Genomic DNA, 19607 nt, shown 5'->3' on the forward strand with positions numbered 1-19607 from the left:
GTGGCATGTCTGTGTTCTAACGATCACCCTGCCCGCTATGAATGCAGCACCCTGAAAGCATCCCCATGTGGGGCTGGCCTACTGCGTGCTGTGACATATGTGTCATCTGCAGTCATAAATACTCCTTCATTCAACAAATGCGTTCTGAGCTTATCCTGTGTGTTAGGTGCTGGGTAACAAGCAATAAACACAGTCCTTTCCCTGATGGCCTTCAGGCAAGTGTGGAAGCCAAGTATAGATACACAATCACAGAAATGTCATAAAATGACACATTGTGATAATATTGCAAAGGGAAAGTCCACAGTGCTGTGCGGGAGCAGGGGTCGTCCTGTTGACCTGGGGAAAGACCGCTCTGTGAGGTCCCCTTGAGGCTGCAATGCGAAGGATGCCTTGGAGGTGGCAAGGTGAAGAACGGTACAGGGATGTCCCAAGCAGAGGGGCCAGCAAGTGCAAAGGCTCTGGGACAGGCAGGACTGTTAAAGGTTGGAACAGAAGAAGATGGGACAGGTAGGAGGTGGGGCTGAGAAGAAGGGGAGACAGGTAGGACCATGAGGAAGGTGGAAGCAGAGGAGAAGGTAGGAACAGAAGAAGGAGGACAGATAGGCTGTGGGACCAGGCAGAAGGGGGGGTCACCTTAAGCACAGGGAGGAGTGGCCTGAGGAACCTGGAGAAGTAAGTAAGTTCCATGTAGTCCCTGCCTAGAAAGTCATGTTGAGGTTTTAGACTCTGATCTTTCTGGTTGGGAAGCAGTTAAGGGTTCTAACCAGGAGTGGCTGTACCCAAATGATGTGGTGAAAAAAGAGATTACTCCATTGGCAGTGGAGTGGAATGGAATGCCTGGGCCAAAACTAGAGAGAGAAAAATGGGTAGGAGGCTGTTGCCTATTGCCTCGGCCTTAAGGGGTGAAGACAAAGATGGAGAGAAGGATACCATTTTGTGTAACATTTTGGATGGAACATTGACAGACTTTTGGTAGTAGACTGGCTGTGGGCGATAAGGGGTGACTTCAAGGCTCTGCATGAGAAGCTGGAGAGGTGGCAGTCCCTAAAATGGGACAGGAGGTGGCAGGAGGAGTAGATTTGCTGGGAAACCAACATGCTCCCCAAGAGCGCAATTCAGATGCTGAGGCAGGGACACAGGGCGAGCATGCCAGGTTCTCACGGATCCTCTGTGAGGCAGGTGGGTGGTCCACTATAGAATTATGTATTTAATAAAAACACTTAAATTATCCATTACTGTAGAGCTGGGAAAGAAATGTCACTGCACCTAAAGATAAGATTCAGAGGCCCTGTGAGCCATTTCCTGGCTCATCTCTCAGATCACGCATCTACTATGTCTATATTTGCCAAAAAGGAACAAATTTTCTAGGGTTAGATAGAATGAACCCAAGTAACATTGCTTTAAAAAAAAGTCACAGTGGTCCAGAGGTTAGGACTCTGCACTTCCACTGCAGGGGGCAGAGGTGAGAAACTAAGCTACCATTAAGCCTTGCAGCGGAGCCAAAAAAAAAGCCAAATAATATGAATTATTTCCATAGTAGTAATTCCCACCTTTGATTCTATGTGGATATGCAAATTTCCATAATCACGCAGGTGAGAATATGGCTATGTGTATTCATATTAATCCAGGGCAATAATCCCCTCTCCCACCTTGTGAGTTAATTTACACGTATTTAAATGACAGGTTCAATATCAAAGGTGATGCTGTAGAGTGGAAGACTGAAATACAGGGTCTGTCCCTTTATGAACTGTGTGACCCTGGGCAAGTTGTCTAACTTCCATTTCCTACTCAGCGCCAAGAATCTTCACCACCACGTTAGGGCTAACCATGAGAATTACGTCAAGAATGTCACAGTCTAGGCCTAGCACACAAGAGCTACCGAATAAAAGTTGTTTTCCCTTTGTTAAAACACAAAAAACTCACACTGCAAAACCGAATAGAACGCAACGCTGGGTCCCAACATCAATGCCCACCTTTTCCGGGCCTGCCTTTTAGACTTCAAGGTACGCACACTGTCAACCAAAATGAGAATGACTGAATCCAACGGACGATCGAGCGTGCGCCCATCCCGAGTTGGGCTGCGTGAGAGCTGTTCTGCCGCTCAGCCTGAGCTTGGACCGAGGCCTGGACAGCTGGGTGGGGCTGAAGCCGGACTGAGGCCTGCAACCGCCCCAGGGAGACGCTCTGCCGCACTGCGGCTGCACCGCGGAGGCAAATGTCCCCTGGCGGCCACCGTAGCCCGGAGGCCGGCAGTCTTCTCCTATTAGTCGCCATTTTGGCGCCAAAACGGGGCGGAGGCGGGGTCGGCACTGCGCGCGCCTAAGAACAATAGGAGCCGAAGCAGTAGGAAATAGTGAGGTGGCACTTTGGCTGAGAGCCTGTGGTCCAAAGGGCCCGGTGCCTGGGCCATGTTCTGCGAGAAGGCCATGGAGCTGGTCCGGGAGCTGCACCGCGCGGCCGAGGGAAGGCTGCCTGCTTTCAACGTGAGGGCGGGGTCCTCCCCAGGGCTCTTCTCGGGCTGCACAACCCGGAGCGGGATGGCGGGTGTACCTGTGGTTCCCCTCCATGGTTGTGGGAAGGTCGTGGGCAGGTCGGTTTTGGTGGCTTCCCGCGAGCGCAGGGGTTGCCGCCACTCTCCTCGCGCCCCCGACCCCCGCCCTGGTCTCCCGCCGCCGCCGCCGGCGTCCTCGTAGCTGCGGTGCGCGCGGGCTGGGCGGTGGGAGTCTCGCCCCGGTGAGGCGCAGAGAGATCGGGAAACGGGGTGCTAGAGTTCAGGTGTGAGTTACACCGGGAAGGTGTGGACCGGCGTAGCCCGGGCGTTAGGGCCGCGCCCTGAGGGCTGCAGTGAGTGTAGCCCCACCGGGGAGCCGGCCGTGCAAATCCCCTCCCCTCCCCGCCGGGGAAGGGCGGGCAGCAAGGGGGCTCCGGGGCCGGGAGGTTTGCTCGTCACTACAAGGCATTTCAGAGGAGCGACGGGATTACTCTGTGTTTTGATAGCTGTCGCAGCACTTTGGGGAATGGACCGGATAGAAGAAAGACTGGTTCTGAGTGGGTTATAAATAGACCACAGAAGAGAATGGATGTGGTCCACAGTCCGGTCGGGGGGCCCTGAACACCGTGTCCTAAGACGACAGGACTGGTAGGTACGAGGACAGGGGTGGAGGTGAGAGGAGTAGCCGGGGAGTGGAGAGACCGTCGCCTCTGGAGGCTTCACTCAGGTAGCAGAGTAAACATCTGGCGGTCAGCAGAAGAGCTTCTGGGTAAGGTGAGTTTTGAACAATCAAGAGCAGTTAGTCTGACCTTGGGTTATTTAACAAATGGGGAAACTGAGCTGCTGGAATTAAGGATCAAGTTAAAGGGCTTGTCTGAACTTGGGGCGTGTTGGAAGCGGAGCCTCAACTTGAACAGTTTTCTTGAACAGATTTCCAGTCTGTTATTCTTGCAACTTCAGGCAGTTACCTTATCTAAAAAGGAGACCACAGCGGGAGGTTCACTGGAGACACAGAACGCAGAGGGGTTGTTGTTGCTGTTGTTCAGTCCGTAAGTCATGCCCCAGTATTTGTGACCCCATGGACTGCAGCAGGCCAGGCTTCCCTGTCCTTCACTGTCTCCCTGACTTTGCTCAAATTCATGTCCATTGGGTCAGTTATGTCATCCAACCATTTCACCCTCTGTAGCCCCCTTCTCTTTCGTCGTACCCTCAATCTTTCCCAGCATCAGGGTCTTTTCCAATGAATCAGCTCTTTACATCAGGTGGCCAAAGTATTGGAGCTTCAGCATCGGCATTATTCCTTCCAAGGAATATTCAGGGTTGATTTCCTTTAGGATTGACTGGTTTGATTTCCTTGCTGCCCAAGGGACTCTCAAGAGTCTTCTCTAGCACCAAAATTGAAAAGCATCAGTTCTTGGGTGCTCAGCCTCCTTTATGGTCCAACTCTCATATCCGTACATGACTACTGGAAAAACCGTAGCTTTGACTATAGGGCCCTTTGTCTGCAAAGTGGTGCCTCTGCTTTTTAAAACGCTCTATAGGCTTGTCATAGCTTTTCTTCCAAGGAGCAAGGGTCTTTTAATTTCATGGCTGCAGTCACCATCTGCAGTGACTTAGGAGCCCAAGAAGATAAATTCTGCCCCTGATTCCATTTTTTCTCCATCTGTTTGCCATGAAGTTATGAGACCAGGTACCATGATCTTAGTTTTATGAATGCTGAGTTTTAAGCCAGATGTTTGAGAGGGGTGTGGGAAGACATAGGAAGGAACCAGCCCAAAGGCGCAGAGACTTCCCACAGGTGCTGGCTTTTCAGACTGATAGTCCAGCTGTCTTTTTCGCTCAGATTTTAAGTGTTGGTTTCTTAGAAGTGTAAAATCCTGGCTTTTCTGGGTCTTAGACTGCACCTTTTCTTGCAGTCGTGCCTGCCTTTGGGGACTGGCCACTGGGACAGCTTAGCTGGGTTAGACTAAGAATTGATCTTGATCTGATTGACCCCTAACACCCTTGACCAACACATGCTTTTGAGAATCATTCCTCCCCAGCAGATGGTAGCTGGTTTAGAGCAGGGACTCTGCCTTGTTTATCCCAGAATCCCTCATGGTTAGGTGCTGTGTTTGACAAACTGGAATGATGCACTTTGGATATGCAGAACTGATAATCATTTGAGACTTTAGGAAAATTATCTTGAGTTCCCAGGGGCTTACAGCTGGAGGTGGGAGCACAAAATGATGCCACTCCCAGTGTAAATTTTAAAAATCTAAGTCTTAAAAAAAGAAATAAAATTTTAAATCTGAGAACTTGGTTTTATCTTTACAAGTTTATTTCATGCTTGTCTTTTGTATACCTGCCGATCTCCTAATTGTGCAAGAGTTTCAGCTGTTCCTTAAATAATATTTGTGATAAAAGGAATATTTAACTGAATTCTAGTAAATCAGACTTTTCCATGATACCTTTTTAACCAGTTGATGAAAGAAAAAGTAGAAGTCATGCTTTCATTTTTCATTAGAAATGATTTCTTACATTCAAGCAGGGTTAAGTAGTGTAATTTTGTAATTATACCAGTAGTGCTAAAACATTTTTGCTAATGCATATATTTTGGCTCTGAAAGTAGATGGGTTGCTTATCGTTGTTTTGTATGGAGGTTTTGTGTGTGTGTGTGTTTTTGGTTGTCATTGTTATAGAATTATTGGGTTTTGTGTGTGTGTGTAAAAATTTTAATTGAAATGTAGTTTATTTACAGTGTTTCAGGTGTAGGGGTTGCTTTTTGACAGACATTGTATAACATTTATGAATTTTATAATTCTAATGTTTTTATCCTTCCAAGGGAAGTTTTTTAGAAATTTGCCCAAATAGATAGCAGAAAAACTCCTTTGACCTTTCTGTTTTCTGTCCTAGCAGTGTGTAGGTTTTTGGGGGGTTTTTTGGGTAATAACCTTTTAAGATTCTTTTCCAATAAATAATAAGTTATTTACATGCTTTTGTCATGTATTATTACTTCTGTAGACTATTGGTTTTTTGTCATTAGTTTTCCTGAGGTATAATTTATATACAATACAGTACACATTTTAATAGACCTTTGAGTTTTGACAAATGTATACAATCCTTGTAACCAGCAACCCAACCAAGATTTCTGCTATCCCAAGGATTCCCTTTTCTCTTTAGTGGCACTAGCTACCTCCCATCTGCAGCCCTAGGCAACCAAGGATTTTCCTTCCCCTACAGATTATATTTGTCTCTTTCATTGTATTTCTGGAGTCAGCATGCCAGGAATTGCAAACTTTTCTGTACCGGGCCAGTTAGAAGCATACAGTATGTACTCCTTTCTGTCTGACTTCTCAGCCCAGTCTGTTGACTGTGTATTTTGTTGGCAATTCATTCCTTTTTTTTTTTTTTTTTAATTGTGGTAAACGATACATAACTTAAACTTTGCCATTTCTAACCATTTTTCTGTGTACATTTCAGTGGCATTAATTATGTTATTAATTATGTTTCCAAAGCTATCACCCCTATTTCCAAAGCTTTTTCATAACCCCAAATAAACTCTATAGCCTTTAAGCAGTAACTCCCCACTCCTTCCCCCTCAGCCTGGTAACCTCTAATCTACTTTGTTTCTATGAGTTTGCCTATTCTAGACATTTCAGATAAGTGGAATCATACAGTATTTGTCCTTTTCTGTCTGGCTTATTTCACTAAGCAGTGTTTTTGAAGTTCATGTTGTCGTATGTATCAGCACTTCTTTTTTTGACTGAGTAATATTCCATTGAATGGACATACCGTTTTGGCTTATCTGTTCATCAATTGGACATTTGGATTGTTTCCACTTTTTGGCTGTTATGAATAATGCTGCTCTGCATATTTGTGCATACGTTTTTGTATGAACTTAGGTTTGCAGTTTTCTTGAGTGTATACCTAGAAGAGGAATTACTGGATAATATGGTAATTCTAAATTTAACTTTTTGTGGATCCACACGGCTGTTTTCTATAGGGCTGTACCATTTTGCATTCCAACCTGCATTGTAGAAGGGTTCCAGTTTCTCCCCATCCTCTCCAACACTTGTTATTATAGCCATCTTAGTAGGTGTGGAAGGACTATTGGTTTTTCATAAGGTACATAAGCATAAAGTATTGCTACAAACTTGGTGGGGGAATTAATGAGTGTAATTTTATATGTTCCAGGAAGATGGACTGAGGCAAGTTCTGGAGGAGATGAAAGCTTTATACGAGCAAAACCAATCTGATGTGTAAGTTGGTAAGCTTGATATTTTAAAAGAATTTAAGAAATACAATGTTGAAGTCAGATCATCTTAATATTCATATCTAAAAAGATATGATTTGGTTTTTTTAATTCTCTGTGACCCTGATCATACCCTAGCTATACAGAAGTAGGATTTGTGTTAATGATTGTTATGTCTGCAGGGACCAAATAGAGCTTGGCACATGGTAGGTGTTTGATAAATAGTTACTGTTTGACTGGTGTGACTTGAAAGGATTTAGGGTGGATCCAAAAGATATGAGACAGGAGCAAGTAACAGACCTAACAAGTGAAGTGTGTTGTTTCCATCAGGTGAGGCCTTACTGGTTTAAAGGGAGAACAGGCAGTTTGCAGATTTAGCAGGAGCAGCAGTGACTTCCAAAAGCTTGAGTGAAATTCCCTGGGAGTTCGTGCTGCAGAACGTTACAGCTTGGTAGGTTAAAGGGTTCTGGAGTTGCAGACTATTTAGAGCCAACCATGGTAGTTGGCACAGTGGAGAATCTGGGCTGAACAACAGACTTCAGAGGATCCTGTGACTGGGTGAAGAATAAGACGCAAGAGTACTGACTGCTGGAGGAAAAATGAGTTATTGAGAGCTCAACCTGGAGAGAAGTCTGTCTGCAACATGAGATTTCATCCTTGGCCTTGTTAGGTAGTGTTTTCATCAGTTAGTTAGACATAGAAATCAGTAGCATGTTGTTAAGGTTTGTGGATTACACAGAAGAGTAGAAACACTTTGCAGTGACTGTGTTTAATGGTAGATACCGATGAACGAGGAACTGGTGTGCAAGAGGTCTGAAGTAAATGTAAAGGAAATGGAAAGTCCTGAACTCAGGTTCCCAAGTCATTCATTTGTTCATGCAACAGATATGCACTCAACAGTTATGAGCTGAAACAGCAGAAATCAAGAGGGTAAAACCAAAATTTTCTCCCTCTGGGTGAAGGACCCTAAAGTGCCAACATAGTTGAAGATCAAGAACTATTTCTTGGATGGGTGGAGGAGCATTTGACTTTAGAGTCCTTATCTCACTTTATGAGAATGAGGATTTGGAAGGATTTGATACCATAGAAAGAGGTAAACCAGGTGGGACTACCAGCTGTGAAGAGAGTAATGCACTGAAAATATTAGTAGATTGAGAAATCCTGGAAATTGTCTCCAAGGAAGAGACACTTCAGCTGGAGCCTGAATAAGTAGGTTTTAGTGAGGAAGTAATTGTGGGCACAGAGCATTTCTAGTTGGAAGAAACAGCATGTGCAAAGGCCCTGAGTCATGAAAGAGGGTGGGATGCTCAGGGACCTGATCATTACCAAAGGCCAGTGTGGCTGAAACTTAGTGAGCAGGCAAAGGGCGACACCAGGTGAGATTTTTAAGCATGTGGGGGAGGTGGTGGCATGTTTGTGTTCTAACAATCACCCTGGCCGCCATGTGGACAGTGGATGGTGGGACTGAGAGGGAATATGGTGGTCATGCAGGTGATAAGAAGGGCGAGCCAGACTAGGGGAAAAGAGAACAGTTTATAGACCTATTTAGGAGGTAACTGAACAGGCCTTGGTCCAGTAAGGGAATGACTTTCCTGTATTCATACCATTGGGAAATTCATGATCCCCAAAAATTCTGTGCCCTATCCTCCTAGTTTGGTTCTGGGCAGGACAGTCACTATTACCAGTTTCTGGTTAAAATTCTTTGTCAGAAGAAATCTATTCCTATTTAATTGCTCACATGGAAATGTGAATTTTTTAAGGAAGTTCTTGTGTATTTAATCAAATACTTTGATGTTAAGTTGGGTGTATTTTATTTGTGCTATTTCATTATAATCAAGAGCACACTATAAGCAACATGGAGAATAAATCTAACGTAGGATGAGAACATGATGTGAGGCCATAACCTTATGCCCCATGATACTTGATCTCCTGTCCCAGCATGCAAAAGGGATTCTAAAAAGTGAGCCAAAAAGTTGTCTTTTGGAGACAATGGAAATTAATCCGTGTGCAAAACACACTGTGCCACATGGCTAAACAAAACAATGGGAGTATGATCCTAGACAAATTAGTTAGGTATTTTAAATTTTTTTTTTTTTTTTTAAAGAATTTAAGTTTGTCCACACAGCTTGCAGGATCTTAGTTCCCTGACCAGGGACTGAACCTGTGCCCTCGGCAGTGAAAGTGCAGTGTCTTAACCACTGGACCACCAGGGAATTCCCTGGCTCTTTTCTATTTTATTCTGTTAGCAAAAGCTCCAATGTGGAGGCAGGTACTATTTAGGTAGGTTAACTACTGACATAAATGGCTAAAAACAAGTATGGAGTTAGTTGTTAGCTGACTTTGAAAATTTAACCTGTACTCAGTAGACATTCTTCTCCTTAAATGTTTTACCAGGAATGAAGCAAAGTCAAGTGGACGAGGTGATCTGATACCAACCATCAAGTTTCGACACTGTTCTTTGCTAAGAAATCAGCGCTGCACTGTAGCCTACCTGTGAGCGTCTCTGTGTTTGCCGGGGTGGCAGGGAGCAATGGAGGGTTCCCATCCAAGAGGGTATCAGCAATTCTTAGACTGGTCTCTCTTTTATGAGCATTCTGAATTTTCTCTTTCCACTTAAACGTTTTTTATTATGGAAAATTACAGTATTCTTAAAACTAGGGAATAATATTACAACCCCCCCAATGGAGCCATCATATAGGTCACAGTTCTTAACATTTTGCCATAATTGCTTCATCTTTTTTTATGTGTCTATGCTAAACATTAGACATTTTACCGCTGAATAGTTTCATATGCATCGTTAAGAAATAAGGGCCTTTGGGGCCTTTTCTCACATGACCTCTGTATAATTCTCACACCTAGAGCAGTGAACATCCATCCAGTCTATTCTTATTTTCCACATTGTCCCGAAGGTGTCCTCTTACAGTGGTTTGTTTGCCTCTGGAATCAAATCAAAGTCCACATGTTACCTTCTGGTGGTTGAGTCTTAAGCCTCTCCTGATCAAGACAGCTTCTGATCCAATACCGTATTAATGTTCTAGGTATGACCGGCTGCTTCGGATTAGAGCACTCAGGTGGGAATATGGCAGTGTCTTGCCAAGTGCTTTACGATTTCACATGTCTGCTGAAGAAGTAAGTTAGCATTCTTATTCAAATTTGTAAATTCAGAAACCGGCTGAGCTTCTGGCATTGTTTGCGGTGCTTTAGTCGCTAAGTCGTGTCCGACTCTTGTGATCCCATGGACTGTAGCCCGCCAGCCTCCTCTGTCCATGAGGATTCTCTAGGCAAGAATACTGGAGTGGGTTGCCAGTTCCTTCTCCAGGGGATCTTCCCAACCCAGGGATCGAACCTGGGTCTCCTGCATTGCAGGCAGATTCTTTACCAACTGAGCTATGAGGGAAGCCCCCTGGCATTGTTTTGTAATAGTATTTATAGTATTTGTCTTTTTGTTTTAACATTTGCTTTTCAGTAGTTTTTGGTCTGTTTGAGAATGGTAGGAGTAATTCTAAATGCTGTATGGAAAACTACTATTACTTAACAAAATAAAGGGTCCCGTTATATTAGCTGCTAGTGATCCATCAGTAGGATTCAAAACTGGCATTATTATTTGGAGGTTTTTCATAAAATACGTGTGTGTACATACTTTGCTTGGGGCTTCCCAGGTGGCGCTTGTAAAGAACTTGCCTGCCAGTGCAGGAGACGTAAGTGATGTGAGTTCTATCCTTGGGTCGGGAAGATCCCCTGGAGGAGGGCCTGGCAACCCACTCCAGTATTCTTGCCTGGATAATCCCACAGATGGAGGACCTTGGCAGGCTACAGTCCATAGAGTCACAGAGAATTGGACATGACTGAAGAGACTCCGCACGCACACACGTACTTTGCTTATCTTTGTGAATGTGTGATGAATTCTTGATTTATCCAGTCACTGAGGCACAATATTTAAGGACACAGGATTGAAGGCAAGCAAACTCGTGTAGAAACCTTGGCTCTATTTCTGTGAGATCCTAGGCAGGTGACTCCATCCCTCCCTGTGCCTAAATTCCCTCATTTACAAAGTGAAGGTCATAGCATCTGCTGCAGTGACTTCGGACACTAACTACCTAGTTAGACCAAACTTCATAGGTTAAGACTGCCCTCACTTCAGACGCCAGCCATGTTTGGGGGTTCCCAGGGACACTCTCCCTTCTGACCAACTGGCTACAAATTCAGAGGTTCCCATTCTCCCCTCAGGTTTGAGGCTTTTAGCCTCTTGATATCATTGCAGGGAGAAAAGGGGAGCTAGAAGGAGGGCTCCATCACCTGTGATTCATTGCATCATGGTTTGATCAATCAATGCAGCCTATGTCATGACACTCCAGAGTTGTGTAAGCTTCCCTGGTTGACACAACATCGTGTGCATTGTTCCACATCAGTGTGCCCAGAGGGTGGTGTGTCCTGATCCCTCAGGGTGCTGCTGCTGCTAAGTCACCTCAGTCGTGTCCGACTCTGTGTGACCCCATAGACGGCAGCCCACTAGGCTCCTCTGTCCCTGGGATTCTCCAGGCAAGAACACTGGAGTGGGTTGCCATTTCCTTCTCCAATGCATGAAAGTGAAAAGTGAAAGTAAAGTCGCTCAGTCGTGCCCTTGGTGACCCCATGGACTGCAGCCTACCAGGCTCCTCTGTCCATGGGATTTTCCAGGCAAGAGTACTAGAGTGGGTTGCATCAAAGCTTCACATCTGGGACTCTCCTAGACCTCACCCTGGGTGTCTCTTCCTTTGGCTGGTTCTAATTTGTATTCCTTTCACTACAGTACAACAGTGAATGTCAGGACAGTGCTTTCCTGTGTCCTGAGAGTCATTCTGGCAAAGTATTAAACCTGAGGGAAGGGTGTTCGTGTGTATGTATGCACGCACACACTTTACTAGTGAAGGTTATGAGGATGTTTTTCTGTACAGTCTTTTTGGAGTTATCTTGTTTTATCTTTCACAAAGATCTACAGTACTGGAATAGATTTTTGTGAATAATGTTTGAGCCAAGTTGCATGTCTGTGGGGGGCTTTCTTTTAGTCTATTTGTCCTTGTACTGATTTGATACTGCTTGAATGTAAGTTTGTAATACTTCTTAAGTAAGTTTTCCCATTTTGTTCTTTTTTCAAGTGTCTTGACTATTTTTGGTTTTTTGCATTTCCATGCAAATTTCAGACTCCTTTGTCAAGTTCGATTTTTAAAACAATTGGAGTTTTGATTGAGAATGACTTGGATCTACAGATCAGTTAACATTATTATATACTGAATTGTCCAGTCCTTGAAAGTGGTATATCATTCTGCATTTGTAGGTACCAATATGCAGAATGACCAATACCTACTGTTCTCGATACCAGTGCCTGGTTCATAACAGGCAATCAATAATATTTGTAGTTTGAATGAATGGTCATAGTAAAAATGCATGTGGGCATGTGTGGTGTTTTTGAAAGGTTTAGTGTACAGTTTATGCAAATTTATTTTCTTACAGCTTTGTCATATGGCCATCTTTATGTTTCCAGATGGACTGGTTCAATCGTTATAAAAAGTCCCTTGCTACCTACATGAGGTCATTGGGAGGAGACGAAGGTTTGGACATCACACAGGATATGAAACCCCCAAAAAGCCTATATATAGAAGTAAGTACACCTTTTAAAAAATGAGTGTTTCTTTGATGCATAGAGTGTGCTGACTTTTGTCCAAGGGAGGGGGGCATATGAATATACACTAGTGTATATAGGCATACCTTGGAGACACCACAGGTTTGGTTTCTGACTCACAATAAAGCAAATATTCACTAAAACATGTCACACAAATCTTTTGCTTTCCCAGTGCATGTAAAAGTTATGTTTACACTAGTCGAGTGAGTATGTGTTAGCATTATATACATATTTTATTGCTAAAAAATCCTGCTATCTGACAATGCAGAGTTGACACAAATCTTCAGTTTGTGGGGGGGGAATCAATATTAGAGAAACACAAAAAACAAATGAGAGGAAACATAAACCCAAGCCAAAACTTTTACCTGTAGATGGTGGTGGGAACAGGACTGAACAGCTAAAAATTTTTGGCTGTACCTGTTTTAAAAGTTTGGAAAACTTAGCAGTGGCCACAGGACTGGAAAAGGTCAGTTTTCATTCCAATCCCAAAGAAAGGCAATGCCAAAGAATGCTCAAACTACCGCACAATTGCACTCATCTCACACGCTACTAAAGTAATGCTCTAAATTCTCCAAGCCAGGCTTCAACAATATGTGAACCGTGAACTTCCAGATGTTCAAGCTGGTTTTAGAAAAGGCAGAGGAACCAGAGATCAAATTGCCAACATCCGCTGGATCATCGAAAAAGCAGGAGAGTTCCAGAAGAACATCTATTTCTGCTTTATTGACTATGCCAAAACCTTTGACTCTGTGGATCACAATAAACTGTGGAAAATTCTGAAAGAGATGGGAATACCAGACCACCTGACCTGCCTCTTGAGAAACCTGTGTGCAGGTCAGGAAGCAACAGTTAGAACTGGACATGGAACAACAGACTGGTTCCAAATAGGAAAAGGAGTACGTCAAGGCTGTATATTGTCACCCTGCTTATTTAACTTATATGCAGAGTACATCATGAGAAACGCTGGGCTGGAAGAAGTACAAGCTGGAATCAAGATTGCCGGGAGAAATATCAATAACCTCAGATATGCAGATGACACCACCCTTATGGCAGAAAGTGAAGAGTAACTAAAAAGCCTCTTGATGAAAGAGGAGAGTGAAAAAGTTGGCTTAAAGCTCAACATTCAGAAAACAAAGATCATGGCATCTGGTCCCATCACTTCATGGCAAATAGATGGGGAAACAGTGGAAACAGTGTCAGACTTTATTTTTGGGGGCTCCAAAATCACTGCAGGTGGTGATTGCAGCCATGAAATTAAAAGATGCTTACTCCTTGGAAGAAAAGTTATGACCAACCTAGATAGCATATTCAAAAGCAGAGATATTACTTTGCCAACAAAGGTCCATCTAGTCAAGGCTATGGTTTTTCCTGTGGTCATGTATGGATGTGAGAGTTGGACTGTGAAGAAAGCTGAGCGCCGAAGAATTGATGCTTTTGAACTGTGGTGCTGGAGAAGACTCTTGAGAGTCCCTTGGACTGCAAGGAGATCCAATCAGTCCATTCTAAAGGTGATCAGCCCTGGGTGTTCTTTGGAAGGAATGATGCTAAAGCTGAAACTCCAATACTTTGGCCACCTCATGCGAAGAGTTGACTCATTGGAAAAGACTCTGATGCTGGGAGGGATTGGGGGCAGGAGGAGAAGGGGACGACAGAGGATGAGATGGCTGGATGGCATCACCGACTCGATGGATGTGAGTTTGAGTGAACTCCAGGAGATGGTGATGGACAGGGAGGCCTGGCGTGCTGCAATTCATGAGGTCGCAAAGAGTTGGACGCGACTGAGCAACTGAACTGAGCTGAACTTTAGAACCATATAAATATCTTACATATTGTTAAAACAAAATGAAATAAAAGTGGGAAACCAAGCCAAAACTCTCTTTGGCAGCTCCTTCAGTTTCCTTGCTGTCAGTGCTGACCTACACATACATTCAGAGATTTGCCAGTTTTCTTCCTCGCCATCAGTGGACATTGGAACTAGCGGACACGGGAACCACTAGTATGCCTCAGAAAGGAATACTAAGCCTAACTACACAGAGAAGGAGCACACAGAGCCTAAGACTTCCTGTAGGTACATGTACAGTCCCCAGCTACTTGATGGTTACTTCATAATAAAAAATAATTTAGATATTATAAAACATCAGTTTTTCTTTTCAGGTGCGGTGTCTAAAAGACTATGGAGAATTTGAAGTTGAGGATGGTACTTCAGTGCTATTAAAAAAAAACAGCCAGGTATTTACTGTCTTAGGATACTTTAAATTCTGTAAGAGTATTGAATGATGGAAATGTTGGAGTCAGTAGCTAAATAAATATCACCTTGCCATGATCATTTGTGTCATAGGCATTAAGTTTATCATAATACATCCTTTTATCCTTTTTCTAAACACTTGAAGCAAATGTTGCATATAGTAAGGAAGGGTTAATACCGTTGACCTTTAAACATCATGTAGGGATTCTGGGTGCAGTCAGACTGCCTGCTCCCCATAGGCTCTAGGTGCACAGGCTTCTGTGGTGGCAGCACGCAGGTTTGGTAGTTGTGGCGTGTGGGCTGTAGGGTTTGTGGGCAGAAGCCTTCCTCTTGATGAGACTTTGTCTCTCAGTGCCGCTCTAAAACTGGGGTAACTTAAAAGCATCAGCTACTGTAGTGGACATTAAGAGGCTTATAACATGTCTGAGCACATCAGAAATAAGTTTTCTATAAAATCTGTGTTATAGATCACCCACATAATGTGAAATATGAATAGGGAAACATTTTCCTACCATATAGTCCTTTATTCTTGACTCTATGGGACATGTTTCCCATTGCCCAGAAATGAGAACAAATGTCTTAGTGGACATTGGAATAACTGTTTAGTGAACAACTCCATTGGTTTTTTTTTTTTTTCTTTCTTTCTTTCTTTTTAACATTTCATAGTTGTAAGACTTAAAAAATTCAGTTAAGTTAGACATCAGTCCTCAGCCCATGGGTCTTCATGACTGGTTGGCAGGAGTTTCTTTGGTCATGGGTCCCACGTGAGGCCTTGAGTTTGTGAAAAACTGTCAGGCACACAGTGCTGCTGAAGTAGCGTCCGCTTCCTTGAGTACTTGCCGAACTCTCTCCTTCAGTTCACCTTCTAGAGTTCTCTACGCTGCACTTTCTAACGCACTGTTTTTCTTTTTTACTCAAGTATCTATGTCTGTCTAGTCTTTGAGGTTTCTTTGGTCACCTGTGAGCTTGAAAAGTCTTCCTGCCTCACTCCGTGCACCTCCCCGCTCCAGAATTTAGTAAATGTTCCCTTCTGTGTTAAGCCTTGCTGTTTGGGAGGGAATGAGACCAAGAGATGCCGTTCCACCTCAGAATGAGAGCAGTGTGCTCTCTGGAGACATGGAGGATGAGCTTTAGCTGGGCACCATCTTCCTCAACACACAGCATGTGGCCAGCATCCATGGGTTACAAAGTCTTCATCCTTGAAAAATATGGGAGAAGAGTTGCACTGTTAGTAAAGGAATGACTGTTCAGACATAGATCCTCAAGAGGTTTAATGGAGAAGACACTCCTTCCGTTTGCCTTCTTAGTGAACTGTTGCCACATCCCTTGTAGTCTGTGGCCCAGATCACCTACCTGGCTTTCTTGTGCATAAATCTAAAAATGCAAACACTAAGGAAAATACCTACTAGAATTCATAAGTCTTTAGTTTAAATTTAACTTAAACAAAGTATGATTTTGTTTATAAAATTCAGATTTTAGTACAGCTCTAAGTAACATCAATTTCAGTTGATGAAAATAGCAAATATAAACTTAGCTTTTAACTACTTCACTGGTGCAGTTTGAAATATTCAGCATGCATTGCTGCTTTTTAATGACATGACATGTAATTTAAAATAATGCTCTTCATTCCTCTTCCTCCCCTCACCCCTCAGCACTTTTTACCTCGGTGGAAGTGTGAGCAGCTGATTAGACAAGGCATTCTGGAGCACGTGCTGTCATGACCCCTGGCCAGATGGCTGTAAGACTCCCTCCTGGTGTGAGACTGCACCCAACCAAAGTCACTTCTCCACCTCCCCAAGGCCCACTGCTTAAAAATTGAGACATTATTTAACCAGGAATGCTTGGTGGAGGAGTATGGTTTCTTTTTTGTCTTTTCATTTGGATGTTTCTTTTTTATTTCATTTCTGAATATAATTCCGTTACCTTCCATGGTAAACATGTTTGTGAATCTATGTTGTATGTTTGTACTTTGAAGTATCGGTTCTCAAAAGAGAATTTGCACTCTGGCAGTACAGAGCCTCCACAGACATCCACCCTGCTGTCCACAGCTCTAGAGCGAAGTCTAAGATCAGGGTTCTAGCAGATGCTGTGCCTAAAGAGAATGCTTCCCGGCTAGTATACAGCCATCTTCTCATTCTGTCCTCACAATGTGCAAGAGGTTTGATTTTGTATTGTATGGGATTCTCCCCTTTGTGTAGTAAGTTGTATCTGTAATCATAACATTTCTACAATTCCCAAAATACTATCGTACTTTTTAGTTTCATGAAAGTAAACATTTGTTACATGTTCATCTCTTCTAAACACTGAGGAAGAGTTTCACTTGGATGTATAGGGAGGCCTCTTGTATTGTTGCTGGAAGTGTGCATTGTGCAAGCCAGGGAGCTGAATTTCTGAAGTTTGTGTTTCCAAATCACAGGCAGGTGGAGTTGGTGGTCTCTAAAGAACACAATGGACTTTGCCCATTTCCAGCAGTGGTGGCTGGTCTGGCTGGTGCCTGTCTGCAAGCTTGTGTCGCAGGATGTCCATTTTGGAAAGGGAAACTGAGACTGGGGCTAGGAAAGGAATTTTGTGCAGTTTCCCCCCAAGAGTCACATTGACCAGAAACTCACATGAAGAGCTGATCAGCTAAGTGGAGGGCAGTTTCTACTGCCCAATAAAATGATAGGCATCAGAGAAGCACCAGGTGGTCCTACCTGCTGGTCAATGGCCTTTCTCCACCAGTCCCCTCCATGACCAGCCCAGTAATCTCAGAGACATTCAAGTTTAAAATACAGATAAACCCAGTACCTGGCACTCTCTGTGCAGTGCATTCTTAAACGGGAATATTTCTGGCTAAAATTATACTCAAGTAGTCAAGCTATGGAGAGCCTCTACCTAGGGTATGGGTCTGCATATTTTCACAACACACGTATTAATACTTAGTCAGCAGGCAGCCCTTGGCAGATTCTTTTCCAAGCTGTGCGGCTCATGGCATCTGTTTCCTGACCAGAGATTGAACCTGTGCCCTGGGCATTGAAAGCACAGACCCCTAAAATAATTCCTTCCATAGATTCATAGCCAGATGAGATTTTCATCTGAATCTCTGCCAATAAACAATATGGAAAATTTCTGTAGTGATTGGATGGATGATGTTTTAACTGTGGGTCAGTGGGCACTTCCCTTGCATTCTGCTCTTCCAAGCACGTGGAACCACTTGCAGTGAGCCAGAGCCCATGTGAGTCAGCTGTGAGGAGGAACCTGCGGTAAAGGCCACTGCCCTGTTGCCAGCCCAGCATCATTCCTGTATATAAACCGTGTGATGTACTTTTCTGATTCATTCCCAAAATAAAATAATGTTTCTTACTTGAAGTAAATGTATACTGGTTGAAAAATTAAAATTTTGTAGGTTTTATTGATTTATGTTGATTGGTCCTATAGAGTTGTGGCTAGAATTTTAAAATACATGTTTTTTTATTTAAAGGTAATAAGTGCACAGTTAAAAAGATAAAAGAAAACATACAATGTAGAAAATGAAAGTAAGTTCCTGTTTTACCTACTAAATGCCACCATCCAGTGTGCCCACAATTAACTGATTACAGATTTAAAGTACAATCCCATTTCAGGCGTTTTTCCAATGAAATACTTTCCAGTTTTTGTTCCTAATGTGAATGGAATCTTCTTTTCTAATTTCTAACTGGTTTTGGATGATAAATATTAAAAAGCAGTAAATTATGATGACTTGGCCACTTTCCTATATAAAGTCATTTCTTTTTCACATTGATTTTGTCATCTGGAACTTTCAGAAAAATGTTGACTACTGCTGGTAATAGCTGGCAGCTTATCCTTTTCCTGACTCAACCTGAATGACACAGTCTTCTTCATCTCTCTACCCCATGCTTCTCCAGGAAAAACTCGTAAGACTTGTGGCCTCCCTCAGTGCAACCTGAAACTTCAAAATAAATTTAAAACCATAGTAAAACAGTGGTAATTAACAAACATGATTTTTTCCAAGTGCACTTTTGGAACTTGAGTGATGATCATATATGGTTTCTCACTTAACTCCCTAAAGTTACGATTACATATATATAACTGTTGGTACTGTCTTACAGTCCATTTGTAACATTCTTCTTGGCCATGACTGTTAACCATTCATTGAACTGCAAGATTTGATTTGCTGTTATTTTATTGTGGAATTTTGCAACTTTGAGTGATGCAGTTTTATAGCGCTTAGCAAGAAGGGATGGATGTGTGTGTATTCACATATGTCTGCTTTGTCGGTGTTTTCATCTGTTGCTATGAAACAGCTATCCGAACACAACGGCTTTAAACCACACCTCTCTTGAGTTTCGCAGTTCTGCAGGTTTGCCGGGCTCAGCTGGGAGTTCCTGCAGATCTTGCTTGGGGTCCCTGATGCAGTTGCATTCCTCTGGTGACCTGACTTGGATGGCTTGGCCTCTGTTCTCTGTGTGGGCCTCTCGCGAGGTTCTCTCCAGTGAGCTGATTGGGCTTCTTACCTGGCAGCTTGGGACCCTGCAGGGTTAAGAAGGTGGATGTGCGTGCTGCTAGTTTTCTGAATGACTAGGCCTGGTAGTGGACTAGCACCATTTTCTGCCAAATTCAGTCAACCAATACAGCCCCAGGTGCTCAGAGTCAGTGAAGGCCACATGGACCACATAAATGCAGAACAGCAAGAGGCCCTGCCGTCAGATGGGGCGTTGGGGTTCTGGTGTCAGTTTTTAGTGCTGCACGTTCCTTTATCTATTTTTCATAGAAATGTACCTTTTAAAATAGCATTGATACCTATAGAACTATCTCGGTATGAATCTTCTTTGGAGAGACTTGATGAATCTTTTCTCTAGTTTGAGGTCAAACTTTTCTACTTTTTCTTAAGTAAATTTCAGTTAGTCTTCTTTTCCAAACTTTTTTAATCTATATTTTGAAATGCATTATGGAATTTTTCTTCTTTTCACTACATATGATTATCCCTAATATGTGTCTG

The 19607-nt window shown here is 43.2% G+C and overlaps 2 protein-coding genes and 1 non-coding gene across 5 annotated transcripts in view; 1 reads left to right on the forward strand and 2 right to left on the reverse strand.

Annotated features, from left to right (window-relative positions):
- Positions 1-2283: 2283 nt before the first annotated feature.
- Positions 2284-18340, forward strand: GINS1 (GINS complex subunit 1). Of its 2 annotated transcripts, XM_025000616.2 has the most exons (8): positions 2322-2483; positions 2998-3265; positions 6668-6732; positions 9120-9218; positions 9764-9854; positions 12247-12363; positions 14539-14613; positions 16282-18006. In XM_025000616.2, exons 3-8 carry the CDS (start codon positions 6698-6700, stop codon positions 16348-16350), a joined length of 486 nt encoding a protein of 161 aa, XP_024856384.1. In that variant the 5' UTR covers positions 2322-2483; positions 2998-3265; positions 6668-6697; the 3' UTR covers positions 16351-18006. The 2 variants fall into 2 exon arrangements, with proteins under 2 accessions (NP_001077170.1, XP_024856384.1); NM_001083701.2 differs by lacking the exon at positions 2998-3265 and having other exon boundaries at positions 2284-2483; positions 16282-18340.
- Positions 8866-8938, reverse strand: TRNAE-UUC (transfer RNA glutamic acid (anticodon UUC)). Its single transcript has one exon. It is a non-coding gene; the product is annotated as a tRNA-Glu (tRNA).
- Positions 14607-19607, reverse strand: part of PCMTD2 (protein-L-isoaspartate (D-aspartate) O-methyltransferase domain containing 2) — a 67288-nt gene continuing 62287 nt past the window's right edge. For both annotated transcript variants that reach the window (XM_059892463.1, XM_059892464.1), the window contains exon 6: positions 14607-15827. In XM_059892463.1, coding sequence (XP_059748446.1) covers positions 15823-15827 — 5 coding nt within the window. In that variant the 3' untranslated portion in view covers positions 14607-15822. The remainder of the gene's footprint in view (positions 15828-19607) is intronic.

Source organism: Bos taurus, chromosome 13 (genome assembly GCF_002263795.3).
Source record: "Bos taurus isolate L1 Dominette 01449 registration number 42190680 breed Hereford chromosome 13, ARS-UCD2.0, whole genome shotgun sequence".
Taxonomy (NCBI): domain Eukaryota; kingdom Metazoa; phylum Chordata; class Mammalia; order Artiodactyla; family Bovidae; genus Bos; species Bos taurus.